General features: G+C 54.2%; 1 protein-coding gene across 1 annotated transcript in view; it reads left to right on the top strand.

Moving 5' to 3' along the window:
• b3glcta (beta 3-glucosyltransferase a) overlaps positions 1 to 14156 on the top strand; it is a 258971-nt gene that overhangs the window by 84227 nt on the left and 160588 nt on the right. The window contains exon 5 of the mRNA XM_038818599.1: positions 4349 to 4425. Coding sequence (XP_038674527.1) covers positions 4349 to 4425 — 77 coding nt within the window. The remainder of the gene's footprint in view (positions 1 to 4348; positions 4426 to 14156) is intronic.

Raw genomic sequence — 14156 nt, 5'->3', positions numbered from 1 at the left:
TGGTTTTCTTGGGGCATGATTTAATGGAAATGCAACGGAGTCACGTTTTGGGTGTGTTTAGCGGGGTGTTTCCTGGTGTTTGTAGTGCTGAGAATGATGCTGCTTTTAAACAGGACTTTGCTTCATTCTTGGGCTCAGGAAGATGGTACCTCGATCCCACCACACCCCACCCCACTCCCAAGACCTTTCCACCCCCCAATCTTTTAACAATCGTTATTATTGTCACAAGTAGGCTTACATTAACATTGCAATGAAGTTACTGTGAAAATCCCCTAGCTTCACACACTCCGGCGCCTGTTCGGGTACACTGAGGGAGAATTCGGAATGCCCAATTCACCCAACAAGCACGTTTTTGGGACTTATGGGAGGAAACCGGAACACCCGGAGGAAACCCACGTGGACACGGGGAGAACGTGCAGACTCCACACAGTGACCCAAGCCAGGAATTGAACCCGGGTCCCTGGCGCTGTGAAGCAACAGTGCTAACCACTGTGCTACCGTGCTGCTCTGTTGCCTCACAGCGCCAGGGTCCCAGGTTTGATTCCCGATTGGGTCACTATCGGTGCAGAGTCTACACATTCATCCCATGTCAGAGTGGGTCTCGTCCGGGTGTTCCGGTTTTCTCCCACAAGTCCCGAAAGACGTGCTTGTTGGACGAATTGGGCATTCCGAATTCTCCCTCTGTGTACCAGAACAGTTGTCGGAGTGTGGCAACTTTGTTTACCCAATCCCATAAGAGTGATTGGTGGGATTTTCACAGTAACTTCATTGCAGTGTTAATGTAAGCCTCCTTGTGACAATAATAATGATTGTTAAAAGATTGGGGGGTGGAAAGTTCTTGGGAGTGGGGTGGGGTGGGGGTGTTGGTGGCGACTCACTTGTACTGCCCAGTGTAGGTCGTTGACCTTTTTCTGGCACTGAAGGCCAAGTCCTCCTGGTCACACTCCCAGTGCTCACAGCTGCCACCACCTCGTCCCAGGCAGCACTAGCTTCTCTATGCCTGGCTCTCCTGGACCCTTGGGGGAACAGGACATCCCGCCTGGCCTCCACAGCATCTAGGAGCCTGGCCTGATCTGTATCCCCAAAACTTGTGGCGGGTCTCCTGGGCACCATTGTTGTGAGCTGACTGGGATTGGCTGTGCAAGAGCTGCTCAAGAGCTGCTCGACCTTGTTAGCGGGGGCGCTGGCGAGCACCGTGCTGGCGGGCCTTCGTTTGCGGCGAGAAGCCTGTGAGGCCTCGTTAAGTAGAACAATTAACATTGAATAGCATTGTCGGCCTCGCTGGGCCGAGTGCCGGGAAGTTCGTGGCAGTTCCTGCTTGCTACCACACTTGGAAATCTTTCCGGAGAATCCCACCGACTGATGTTTAATTCAAAGAATGTATAAATCCAAAACAAAAAACAAAAATGGATTAGCTCTAACTGAGGGGGCTATCCTCAATCTCAGTGAGGACCAAACTAACCCTATCAACCATATTCATCCCATCCCAGCTCGTCTTCATAAACTGGACCGGGAGTGGCAAAAAATCATCCTCTTCACTGATGTGTTGGGTACTCTGGATCTGTGGAGACTGTGTTTACCTTAGCAGTAACACATACAGGCTACCAACACTTGAAATAGTACAACACTATTTTATTAAACTAAGAACTGTTGAACATACTTTCACTGTGGGTCGACACTTTGTTTGATTAACTGAAGACCTATGCTTATCCTGACCAGTCTAAACTGTTAGCACATGGTGAAGGTTTGTCCTACAAGCTGCGAGCTCTGTCCTTCTCAGAGGCTGCATCCCGATGAGCGGGAAAACTAATGCCCTCTGGTCTTATAGTGAGCGTGCCCTAACTGGTGATTGGCTGCTCTGTTGTGTGTGTTGATTGGTCTTGCAGTGTGTCAGTTGGTGTGTGTCTCTGCGCCATTATATACTGATGTGCATATTATGACATTTTAATTAAAAAATGTGTTCATGGTAATAAATAATGTATGATGAGAGTGTTCCTAACTATGTGTGGCATGTGCAAGCATATTTACAAGACTATGTACATAAACACTAAGCTATTTACATTGGAAGGTGTCTAGTGCAGATGGACAGTATGCAACAAAATAGTAACTAGAACAACATTATGTACAAACCAGTGAGTTGATTCAACAGAGCAACAAAACAATTTAGGGAGTCCATGAATTCAGACAGTTCATAAATTTAGTCTCTGAGATGGGCGACAAATTCTGGTTGACCAAAGGAGCATATGGCCCTGTTGAGGAGGAGGCCATGCTCATGGATTCGTCGGAAGGTGCTTTGGAGGCAATCAATGTGCTCCTGCGGGGTGGAAGACCAGACGATTATGTCGTCCACATAGACGCGAACTCCTTCAATACCTTCCATCATCTGCTCCATAATCCTGTGGAACACATCCGATGCAGCGATGATGCCAAACGGCATCCGATTGTAACAATACCGGCCAAAGGAGGTATTAAAGGTGCAGAGCTTCCGACTGGATGCGTCGAGTTGGATCTGCCAGAGCCCTTTGGATGCGTCTAGCTTGGTGAAGAATTTGGCGCGAGCCATCTCACAGGTGAGTTCTTCGCGCTTTGGAATGGGATAGTTCTCTCTCATAACGAGGACATGCGCAGTGGCCTCCTTCAACGCGCCGGCCCCGACACAACATGGCACAGGGCTACAGGGGCCGGCGCGTAGGAAAGGAGGCCCCCAGCCACAGAGGCCGGCCCGCCGATCGGTGGGTCCCGAATGCAGGCCAGTCAGCATCGGAGGTCCCCCACAGGTCACCACCTGGCCCTTACACGCCGGGGTCCCGCCGCCTTAGAGCAGGTTAGAACGGCGCCGGCAGGACTCAGCTCTTTTCCTACAGCCGCTCAGCCCATCCAGGCCGGAGACTCGGCAGGCCGGCCACGTAGAGCGGCCCGCGACCGGCGCTGCGCCAACCACGTGGGCGCCAATGGCGCCGATTCTCCGAAACGTGCTGGCTTTGGGGTGGCGTGGCCCGTTCGCGGAGAATCCCGCCCCACATGTTCCAACATCTTCTCACTGCCATGGGTTATTCCCAATGTTAAGATTCCCAGCAGCTGCCCACTGGGTGACAGCGAGCATTTAGCTACCAAAACCCACCCCTCCCAACACAGTAAATAAAAAAATACTTGCCTTGCCTTCGAGGGTATCTCAGCGTGAAGTTGCTCTCTCATGCTGCAGCCTCAGCAGTGGCTTGCTTTATTGGTGATGCTACCGAGGCTGCTATGCTTCCAGCCTACAATCGGACAGCGGTTCTAGCAGTGGCCTCATATGTCCATCACTAGTATAACACATGGAGTCATTTCCCACTTACAGCTTGCACACAGGGACTACCTACTCTAATAAAATCCGGCTCTTATTTCTATACTCTATTTAATTAGCAGCTCCCCACCAGCTGAGACACCACAATTGACCCGCTGCCTCTCAGCCAATGCAACCTAGACTGTTTCATGTATAAAGTCAATAGTTTTCTTCAGTGTCTGACTCTGTGGGAGGTTTTATTGAACTGAACAGAAGTGGCGGCCTACAGGGCTTTCCTCATGGCAGAGTCACATGACTATGGCAAGCCAGGTACTACACTTAGTAGATTGCATTTTTAAAACCCAGACATCGGTTGTGCTGCCTATTTGGCAGACACCAAATCAGAAAGGAGAGGTTGTTTGGAGAAATGTTGCTGAAGATTTTTTTATAAAAGAGAAAGACCGAGCAGTTTGGTGATTGAATTCCAGAGAATAGTATTGAGATATTTGTGGTTCTCATGGGTCGTTTACTAAATGTTGGTGTAGTGAAGTCTCATCAGCTGGTTTAGCTCAGTGGGCTGGACAGCTGGTTTCTGATGCAGAACAAGCGTGGGTTCAATTCCCGTACCAGCTGAGAATTCTGAATTCTCCCTCTGTGTACCCGAACAGGCGCTGGAATGGGGCTCTTCACAGTAACTTCATTACAGTGTTAATATAAGCCTACTTGTAACAATAAAATTAATATTTTTTATTATTGGCTGGGGTGCAATAAGAAAGGATGGATAAAAAGCTGTACAAATTTAAAGAGATAAAGTGAGACACGACCCCAGTGGGAATTGAAGGCAAGAAATAAAAAATGATTAGGTTTATTACAAGAGAAATGGCAGGACTGCTGACTAGTATTTACTGGTGAGTGAGTTGGGCCCCAAGTATGTGTCTTAGTGCTGTTAGCCATATTGAAACATTCATGGTTTAGAGTATCTCAGCAACAGCATGATGGGCGTTTCAATAGAAATGATGTTGGGAGCAAAATGGAGATGGTTACTGAGTACATTTTAACTATATTCATCTTTCTTTTCTCTCATAGTATCCACCCACTGTGCTGTTTATTCACGAATTGAGCAAGCATGAAGGGGCTTGGACAGTCGTTCCCATAATACCACAGTAAGTATCTCGACCAAAGCAGATAGAATCCATGGAAAATTGAAGTATTCCTGCTTACGGATAAGAGGCATATATTCAGTGATCCTCGCTGCTGAAGTCGGGTTTGAGTGTCTGTTAACATAGTCATTTGTTTTGAAAGAATATAATTTAAATAATTACGAATTCACTGATTTACGATGTGCCCCAAATCTATTCGTTGGAATCCATTTTTAAAATAGGGAACAATATTTCATCCATATATCTTTCACCTGCGCCCCACAACAAGCGCACACCATGGAGTAAAGTAAACAAGAACTGCAATTTGCAGAAAGTACAATCTGTTCTATTTAATGGACAGTAATTTGTGTTTTGAGAAGGGAACTAAAACGTAATTAAAGTTCCCACTGGGATGTTGGCTGAGACTCTCATTGTTGAAATGTTATCATAAAATTGTAAGCTTCTTTTATTTTATTTTTTAAAAAATAATTTTTATTGGAATTTTTTACAGAAAATATAAAATATAACGACAAACGGTGAAATGCAACAAAATAACCCATAATAACTGTAACACCCCCCAAGACCGTATCAACGCATGTATCACATCCCCCCCACCCCCCCAACCCCAATGAACAAGAGAACTTAAAAATAAATTAAAATTAAATAAACAAACATAGTCATCGTCTCCCCCCCTGGGTTATAGAACATAGAACACTACAGCGCAGTACGGGCCCTTCGGCCCTCGATGTTGCGCCGACCTGTGAAACCATCTGAAGCCTATCTGACCTACACTATTCCATTTTCATCCATATGTCTATCCAGTGACCACTTAAATGTGCGTTGGCCCCGGGCATCCGTCGCCCCCCTCCTCTGCACGCCGCTGCCCCTACCCCAACCTCCCCCTCACCACCCCTACCCCCTTCACCACCCCTACCCCCTCCAACGCTGCCCTCCTCTCTCAACTCAACGGCGCAAACCCCCCCCCCCCCTCAACTCAACGCCGCAAACCACCCCCCCTCCTCTCAACTCAACGTCGCAACCCCCCCCAACGCCGGGTCTGTCTCTCTCCTCCTCCCCCCCCCCAAACGCCGGTCTGTCTCTCTCCCCCCCCCCCCCCAAACGCCAGGTCTTTCTCTCTCCCCCCCCCCCCCCCCCCAAACGCCGGTCTGTCTCTCTTCCCCCCCCCCCCCCAAACGCCGGGTCTGTCTCTCTCCTCCTCCCCCCCAAATGCCAGGTCTGTCTCTCTCCTTCCCCCCCCCCCCCCAAACGCCGGGTCTGTCTCTCTCCTCCTCCTCCCCCCCTCCCCCCCCAACGCCGGGTCTGTCTCCCTCCCCCCCCCCCCCAACGCCAGGTCTGTCTCTCTCCTCCTCCCCCCCAACGCCGGGTCTGTCTCTCTCCTCCTCCCCCGCTCCCCCAAATGCCGGGTCTGTCTCTCTCCTCCCCCCCCCCAAACGCCGGGTCTGTCTCTCTCCCCCCCCCCCCCCAAACGCCGGGTCTGTCTCCCCCCCCCCCCCCCCCCCCCCCCCCAACGCCGGGTCTGTCTCCCTCCCTCCCCCCCCCCCCCAACGCCAGGTCTGTCTCTCTCCTCCTCCCCCCCAACGCCGGGTCTGTCTCTCTCCTCCTCCCCCGCTCCCCCAAATGCCGGGTCTGTCTCTCTCCTCCCCCCCCCCAAACGCCGGGTCTGTCTCTCTCCTCCCCCCCCCCAAACGCCGGGTCTGTCTCCCCCCCCCCCCCAACGCCGGGTCTGTCTCTCTCCTCCTCCCCCGCTCCCCCAAATGCCGGGTCTGTCTCTCTCCTCCCCCCCCCAAACGCCGGGTCTGTCTCTCTCCTCCCCCCCCCCCAAACGCCGGGTCTGTCTCCCCCCCCCCCCCCAACGCCGGGTCTGTCTCTCTCCTCCCCCCCCCCCCCAACGCCGGGTCTGTCTCTCTCCTCTCCCCCCCCCCCCCAACGCCGTGTCTCACCACTTGCGCAGCGGGTGAAACTGACACGTATCGCATCAGTCCGCTGCTGGCCCCTCCGGGAACGGAGAATAGCCGCCTAAAAGAAGGCCCCCACGCCGTAGTCATCCACACCAATTATGCTCGCCGGAAATCGGCGTTACGACGGTCTGCGGAGAATTTCGCCCCATGTTTCCCGGGGGGAGCCCAAATTTCTCCTCCAACTCCCCCAGGCTCACAAACCTCCCATCAATAAACAGGTCCCTCAGCTGTCTGATGCCCGCTCTGTGCCAACCCTGAAATCCCCCATCAATGTTCCCCGGGACAAACCTATGGTTCCCCCTTAACGGAGCCTCCATCGAGCCCCCCACTTCTCCTCTATGTCGCCTCCACTGCCCCCAAATCTTGAGGGTAGCCGCCACCACCGGACTCGTGGTATACCTCGTGGGAGGGAGCGGCCACGGCGCCGTTACCAGGGCCCCCAGGCTTGTATCTCCACAGGACGCCTTCTCCACCCGTTTCCATGCTGCCCCCTCCATCACCCACTTGCGCACCATCGACACATTGGCCGCCCAATAATACCCCGAGAGATTGGGTAACGCCAGCCCCCACCATCTCTACCCCGCTCCAAGAAGACCCTCTTCACCCCCGGGGTCCCATGCGCCCAAACAAAGCTCATGATGCTGTTAGTCACCCTTCTAAAAAAGGCCCTAGGAATAAAGATGGGCAAACACTGAAAAAGGAACAAGAACCTCGGGAGAACCGTCATTTTGACGGACTGCGCTCTACCCGCCAGCGATAGCGGCACCATGTCCCACCGTTTAAATTCCTCCTCCATCTGCTCCACCAGCCTGGTAAAATTAAGCTTATGGAGAGTCCCCCAACTCCTGGCCACCTGCACCCCCAGGTATCTGAAACTCTTCACTGCCCTCTTAAACGGGAGCCTCCCAATTCCCTCCTCCTGATCACCCGGGTGTACTACAAATACCTCGCTCTTGCCTAAATTTAACTTATAACCCGAGAAGCCCCCAAATTCCGCTAACAGCTCCATCACCCCCGGCATTCCCCCTTCTGGATCCGCCACATACAACAGCAGGTCGTCCGCATACAGCGATACCCGATGTTCCTCCCCACCCAGCACCAGACCTCTCCATCTCCCTGACTCCCTCAAAGCCATAGCCAAAGGTTCAGTCGCCAATGCAAAGAGCAAGGGGGACAGGGGGCACCCCTGCCTGGTCCCACGGTAGAGCCTAAAGTACTCCGATCTCCTTCCATTGGTAACTACACTCGCCATCGGAGCCGCGTAGAGCAGCCTCACCCATTTGATGAATTCCTCCCCGAATCCGAACCGCTCCAGCACCTCCCACTCAACTCTATCAAACGCTTTCTCTGCGTCCAGCGCCACCACTATCTCCGCCTCCCCCTCCACTGCCGGCATCATAATAACATTTAGCAGTCTCCGCACATTCGTGTTGAGCTGCCGTCCCTTGACAAATCCTGTCTGATCCTCGTCTATCACCCCTGGCACACAATCCTCTATCCTGGTGGCCAGGATCTTCGCCAGCAACTTAGCGTCAACATTGAGGAGCGAGATAGGCCTGTATGATCCACACTGCAAGGGGTCCTTATCCCGCTTCAGGATCAGAGAGATCAGTGCCCGCGACATCGTCGGGGGCAAAGCCCCCCCCTCCCATGCCTCATTGAAGGCTCGCACCAACAGGGGGCCCACCAGATCCGTCCGGCCCCGGCGCCTTACCTGACTGCATTTGTCCAATCCCCCTGACTAGCTCCTCCAACTCTATCGGCGCCCCCAGCCCCTCTACCAGCTCCTCTTGAACCCTTGGGAAACATAGCCTGTTCATGAAGCTCTCCATCCCTCCTCTCCCCATTGGAGGTTCCGACCGGTACAGTTCCTCGTAGAAGTCCCTAAAGACCCCATTTACTTCTGTCCCCTTCTGAACTACATTCCCACCCTTATCCGTCACTCCACCAATTTCCCTAGCCGCATCTCGCCTACGGAGCTGATGCCCCAACATCCTGCTCGCCTTCTCCCCATACTCATATACCGCGCCCTGCGCCCTCCTCCACTGTGTCTCCGCCTTTCTGGTGGTCAACAAGTCAAATTTGGCTTGCAAACTACGCCGTTCCCCCAGCAATCCCTCCTCCGGTGCCTCCGCGTATCTCCTGTCCACATCCAGGAGCTCCCTCACCAGTCTCTCCCTCTCCTACGTCTCCCTCCTTTCCCTATGGGCCGGATGGAGATCAGCTCCCCCCGGATCACTGCTTTCAGAGCCTCCCAGACCACCCCCACCCGGACCTCCCCCGTGTCGTTGGTATCAAGATACCCCTCAATACTTCCCCGGACCCTCCTACACACCTCCTCATCAGCCAGCATCCCTACATCCAGGCGCCAGAGCGGGCACTGGTCCCGCGCCTCCCCCATCTCCAGATCAACCCAGTGCGGAACATTGTCTGAAATCGCTATGGCCGAATACTCGGCATCCTGCACCTTCAGGATCAATCCCCTGCTCAGGACAAAAAAAATCTATTCGGGAATAAACCCTATGGACATGAGAGAAAAAGGAATACTCCCGCGCTCTCGGCCTCCCAAACCTCCAGGGATCCACCCCTCCCATCTGGTCCATAAACCCCCTCAGCACCTTGGCCGCCGCCGGTCTCCTACCCGTCCTTGAACTGGACCGGTCCAATGGGGGATCCAGCACTGTGTTAAAGTCTCCCCCCATGATCAGGCCCCCTGCCTCCAGGTCCGGAATGCGGCCCAACAAGCGCCTCCCAATTCGGGGCATATACATTAACCAGCACCACCTTCTCTCCCTGCAGCCTACCCTTCACCATGATATATCTGCCCTCCTTGTCTGACACCACCTCAGCCGCCTCGATCGCCACCCTCTTCCCCACCAGAATCGCCACCCCTCGGTTCTTCGCGCCCAATCCTGAGTGTAAAAACCTGCCCCACCCACCCCTTCCTCAGACGAACCTGGTCCGCCACCTTCAAGTGGGTCTCCTGGAGCATAGCCACGTCCGCCTTCAGCCCCTTCAGATGAGAAAATACCCTAGTTCTCTTAACCGGCCCATTCAGCCACCTCACGTTCCAGGTAATCAGCCGGATCAGAGGGCAACCCGCCCCCCTCCCCCGCCGGCTAGCCATAGCTTATCGACTGCTCGCCCCAGGCCAGCTCGCCCTGCCCGACCCGTTCCCCATGGCGATAACGCCTCTCCTCTCTCCCCCCCCCGGCCCACACCAGCTCCTTCCTGGCCATTCCAACAGCAACCCGGTATCCCCCCCTCCCCCCCAAAAAAAGGCTAGGACCCCTCCTAGCCGCGACACAACCTCCATGGTACTTCCGTGAGTCAGCTTACTTCTGCTGACCCCAGCAGCTCCCGCCAAAACCAATCCCCTCCCGGCATGGGGTCATCCCCCTCTTGCCACACCTCCTTGGCACCGCTTCAGCGTGGGAAAGAAAACCAGTAGAGGCCACGCCAGCTCCGCCCCCCTGCCCCGCAGCGCGGGAAACCAGAGGAAAGCGCTTTCACACTGCCACACCCCACCCTTCTGACGCAGCTCCCCAAAATCCAGTTTCACCCCAACCCCCAGCCCCATATAGGAGAGAACATATAAAACACATACCCCCAACGTTCCCCACATACCCCACACCCATACCCAACAGACAGACCCACCTGGAAACAGAGCAAAAAGAAAACCAGCATAAAAAACACGTGTCAAAATTGAAGAACCGCAACAGCGAAAACAGCAACGGCCATAGTGTGTCCCCAGACCCTAGTTCGAGTCCAGCTTCTCCGCCTGTACAAAGGCCACGCCTCCTCCAGGGACTCGAAGAAGTGGTGCCGGTCCTTATATGTCACCCACAGACGCGCAGGCTGCAGCATTACAAATCTGACCTGCTTGGCATGCAGCACCGCCTTCGTCCGGTTGAACCCGGCCCGCCGCTTTGCCACCTCCGCACTCCAGTGGTGGTAGATTCGCACTACCGAATTCTCCCACTTGCTGCTCCTCTCTTTCTTGGCCCAGCGCAGCACACACTCCCGGTCGCTGAATCACCAGCACCGCCCGCGGGGGTTCATTTGCCTTAGGCCTCCTGGCCAGCACTCTGAGCTCCCTCAAGCTCTAGGGGCAAATGGAAGGACCCCGCTCCGATCAACGAGCTCAACATCGTGGTCACGTACGACGGGAGATCCGACCCCTCCAGCCCCTCCACCAGGCCCAGGATCCTCAAATTCTTTCGCCTCGTGCGAACGTCCAGCTCCTCCAAGCGGTCTTGCCACTTTTTGTGAAGTGCCTCGTGCAACTCCACTTTCCCCACGAGGACCACGGCCTCCTCCTCCCGCTCAGCGGCCTGCTGCTGCAACTCCCGAATGGACGCCTCCTGGGCCCCCTGGGTCCCAAGCAGCTTGTTGGTAGTCGCATTCAGGGAGTCCAGCAACTCAGCCTTCAGCTCCGCAAAACAGCGCAGAAGAGAGGCCTGCTGCTCCTGCGCCCACTGGCGGGACACCAGTCCTCGGGTGTTCCGCCGGCCGCCATTTTGTCCTTCTTCCCCCGCTTTTCTTGGGGAGCTGCTGCAGCTTTTTCCTTTGCCCCACTCCGGGTGAGCACCATAAATTATGGGGAATGCTCCTCTAGACACCTTCCCCCACCGGGATTCGTCGAGACAGCGCCGTTTGGGGCCCTCAAATCGACCCAAAAGTCCTTAAGTAGCGGGAGCTGCCGAACGTCCCCAGCTTCTTTTATTTTATGAGCAACAATGAACTGAAACAGGTTCCAAAATATTGAAGTTGAACTAATTACATTTTGAATTTCAAGTGTGAATAATTTTTATGGGATTCATATATTTTGTATCAATGCACTTGCTGAAAATTGCACAACAACATGCATACAGAAGATATAGACGCAATTCAACGGTAAAAATTTGAAGCCCAATTTTGGGTGCATTTGGCAGTGTGTTTTGCGACAGCCGCGTTGCCGAGATCACGGCCCATATTCAACGACACTTTGTGCCAAAAATAAGCCCATTACTGGCTGGCTCGCCATCTGATTTGGTCGATTTGCGTCTCAGCAGCTCGCCGCTGACAAGGGGAAGTTGCTGTTAAACGCTCCATCACCACTCTCTCCTAGTCAATACACAAGCCTGGTAGTGCACAGACCTTCTCCTCGCTTTGGGGATGTCAACCAGGCCAGGCTTCCCGTCGCTGTGGATGAAAGGCGGGATACCCTCTTTCCCCCGAGGGGTTCAGAGGACCAGCAGCAGGGTCAGCAATGCCACCTAGAAGGCAGTGGCAGCGGCTGCCAGTGTAAGCAGTATGAACAGGAAGACTGCCGCCCAATGTTGGAAGAAGACAAATTACCTCCAATGAGCTGCAAGGATATGTTACACACTCTCCTGGCATCAGTTCCATCTGCCATCCCTCAAATTCCCAAAACCACACCCACTCCCCCTTCCCCCATCACTGCTGACACCTCGCACCATCCCACACCCTTGTACATCAGAAACCCTTTTCACCCACCAACACAGCCCCTTGATGGCCAGGTGTGGTGCCCACACATGCCACCTGCTACAGATCCCCCCGATCCATCAAGCATGTGGCTCATGATGCCCTCTCTTTGTTCCCGCATGAGAAGATAACCCATAATAAACGGCAAAGGACGAAGATGGGTGGTGTGCCAGAGATTAGAGTCCTCACCCCCTTATGAGAAACGGGCCCTGGAAATCGCGGGGTTGCCTGAGGAAAAAGCAGTCACATAGCACAACGTTGGCCTGCGTCAGAGAGGTGAGGATCTGTTGCCTTTTCACCAAGATGACCTGTCTCAAGCGAGTTGTTGATGTCAGACAGAATGATCCTTCCCTCTCACTGACCATATGTCCATCTCTCGCCGGATCTCCATCCGATGGGACCAGGACATCCAGAGTCGCCCCCGTCCCCCCCAAGAGACCACCACTGAGGTGAGCTCTGAGGAGACAGCCATCGAGGGATCACAGCTTTCAGCTGCACCCTCCATCAGCACAGAGACACACAACACGGTGGGCAACATTGGTGGTCAGGCTACTGGGGCACGATCTGGTGAGCAGCACACAGTTAGAGATGCACATCAGGTGGAGGCAGAAACGTCCAAGAGAATCATCAGCTGGAGGACTATTCGATCCCTGGACACAGCTGGGTCCTAGCCAGATGCCAAGCCTCTGGGCAAGTTCCTCGTAGAGCTGATGCAGATGAAAGGACAGCCGTGACATTCAGGAGGGGATGTCAGTGACACTCCAGTTACTGCGAGGCCTATTGAAGGAGTTCCAAACCCTTCAGGCGTAGGGGATTGTGCCAACAATATGTGGCACCGTGGCCAACACTGCGGATGATGACCGCAGTGGAAATCCTGGAGCATGATGTCCGCGTCTTGATTGGTGCTGTCCAAGGCATGGCTCAGTCTGTGACACCCATGGCTCAGGGCCTCGACATCATGTCGCATTCGCTGAGGGACGTGTCCCAGATGCAGGTGAACATTGCCAAGACACTGCAGAGTGTGGCCCAAGCACTGAGGAACATCGCTGCCGTCATCAGCACTATGGTGCAGGCAATGGGGAACTTCCAGGGCACGCTAGATGACTCAGAGGCCTCTGGAGCTCACTCCAGCTGCCCCTCCATGCCTATGGGCACTGTTAGGGAGGAGGAAACGCTGGAGGCCAACCCGGGGCCTGCTACCAAGGAGACAACGGCAGTCTCTATTTCTTGCGAATCCCCCGCTCCTGACATCGGCTTATGCGTAACGGGCAGAACTGGGTGGCACAGCGATACCAGTGACATCAGTAAGTCAGACAGGGCACTCGAGCTCCAGGTCCTCCAGAGACTGTCCACCAAGAGCATCAAAGGCTACCGGGGATGGTAATCAGCAGGTTGCCTCCGCCTCTGATGTGCAGCCTGGGGCACACCTAGACATAGTACTAGACCGCGGAGGATCAAAAAGAGTGAGGAGCACTGTATGGGCAATGGTCACCATCTATAGCTTGAGGGAATGGATATGTGTCACAGTGAAAAGTTCACTATTAAACCATGTTACACCTCGTACAAGTGAAGCCTCTATCACTTTAATCTACACAGGAGACCTGCCTGCATAATTTACCCCCCCCCCCAAGCCAAACAGCACAATGGTGAAAGATCTCAATCCCCCGATGCAGACCCTGTTCAGAGGTTGGGTGTGAGCCTGTTGTCAGTAAAAAGACAGGAATCAGACTTTTGGAAAAGCTGAGGCGCACTGGGATTTTCCTCACAAGTGAGTTCTCATCACTCCCCTGTCTTGTATATTGACCTGCTGACAATGCCGACACAGGCCCATCACCCTGGAGTTATGTTACACAGACCCTGGGAGGGAGAGCAGAGTGAGCGAAGAGGGGCAGTGTGATGGAGGAGGGAAGGAAATGGGGGGAGGAGGGGGGGTGGGCTAGAGGGATGAGGGGTCGGGAGGGAAATGGGGGGGCTGGGCTAGGGAGGTTGGGGTTCAGGAGGGAAATGGTGGGGTTTGGGCTCGGGGGGGGTAGGGCAGGAGGGGGGAGGCAGAAGTGGAGGGGGGGATTGAGAGAGGGAGGGAAATGGTGGGGGAGGGAGGGAGATGCTGGGGGGAATGGAGGAGCAAGGAAAATGGTGGGGGAGATTGGGGTGGGAGAGAGGGAAATTTGGGATTTGAGGAGTAAAGTTGGGAGGGTAGGGAAGGAAAATGTGGGGGGATTTTAAGGCGAGGCAGTGAAATGGTGTGGGGGATTGGGGGGAGGGGGGAAATGGTGGGGGGGAGTTGGG

Source organism: Scyliorhinus canicula, chromosome 14 (genome assembly GCF_902713615.1).
Source record: "Scyliorhinus canicula chromosome 14, sScyCan1.1, whole genome shotgun sequence".
NCBI classification, from domain to species: Eukaryota; Metazoa; Chordata; class Chondrichthyes; order Carcharhiniformes; family Scyliorhinidae; genus Scyliorhinus; species Scyliorhinus canicula.
The sequence above is the reverse complement of the archived record's forward strand: the minus strand, read 5'-3'. Positions and strand labels throughout refer to the sequence as shown.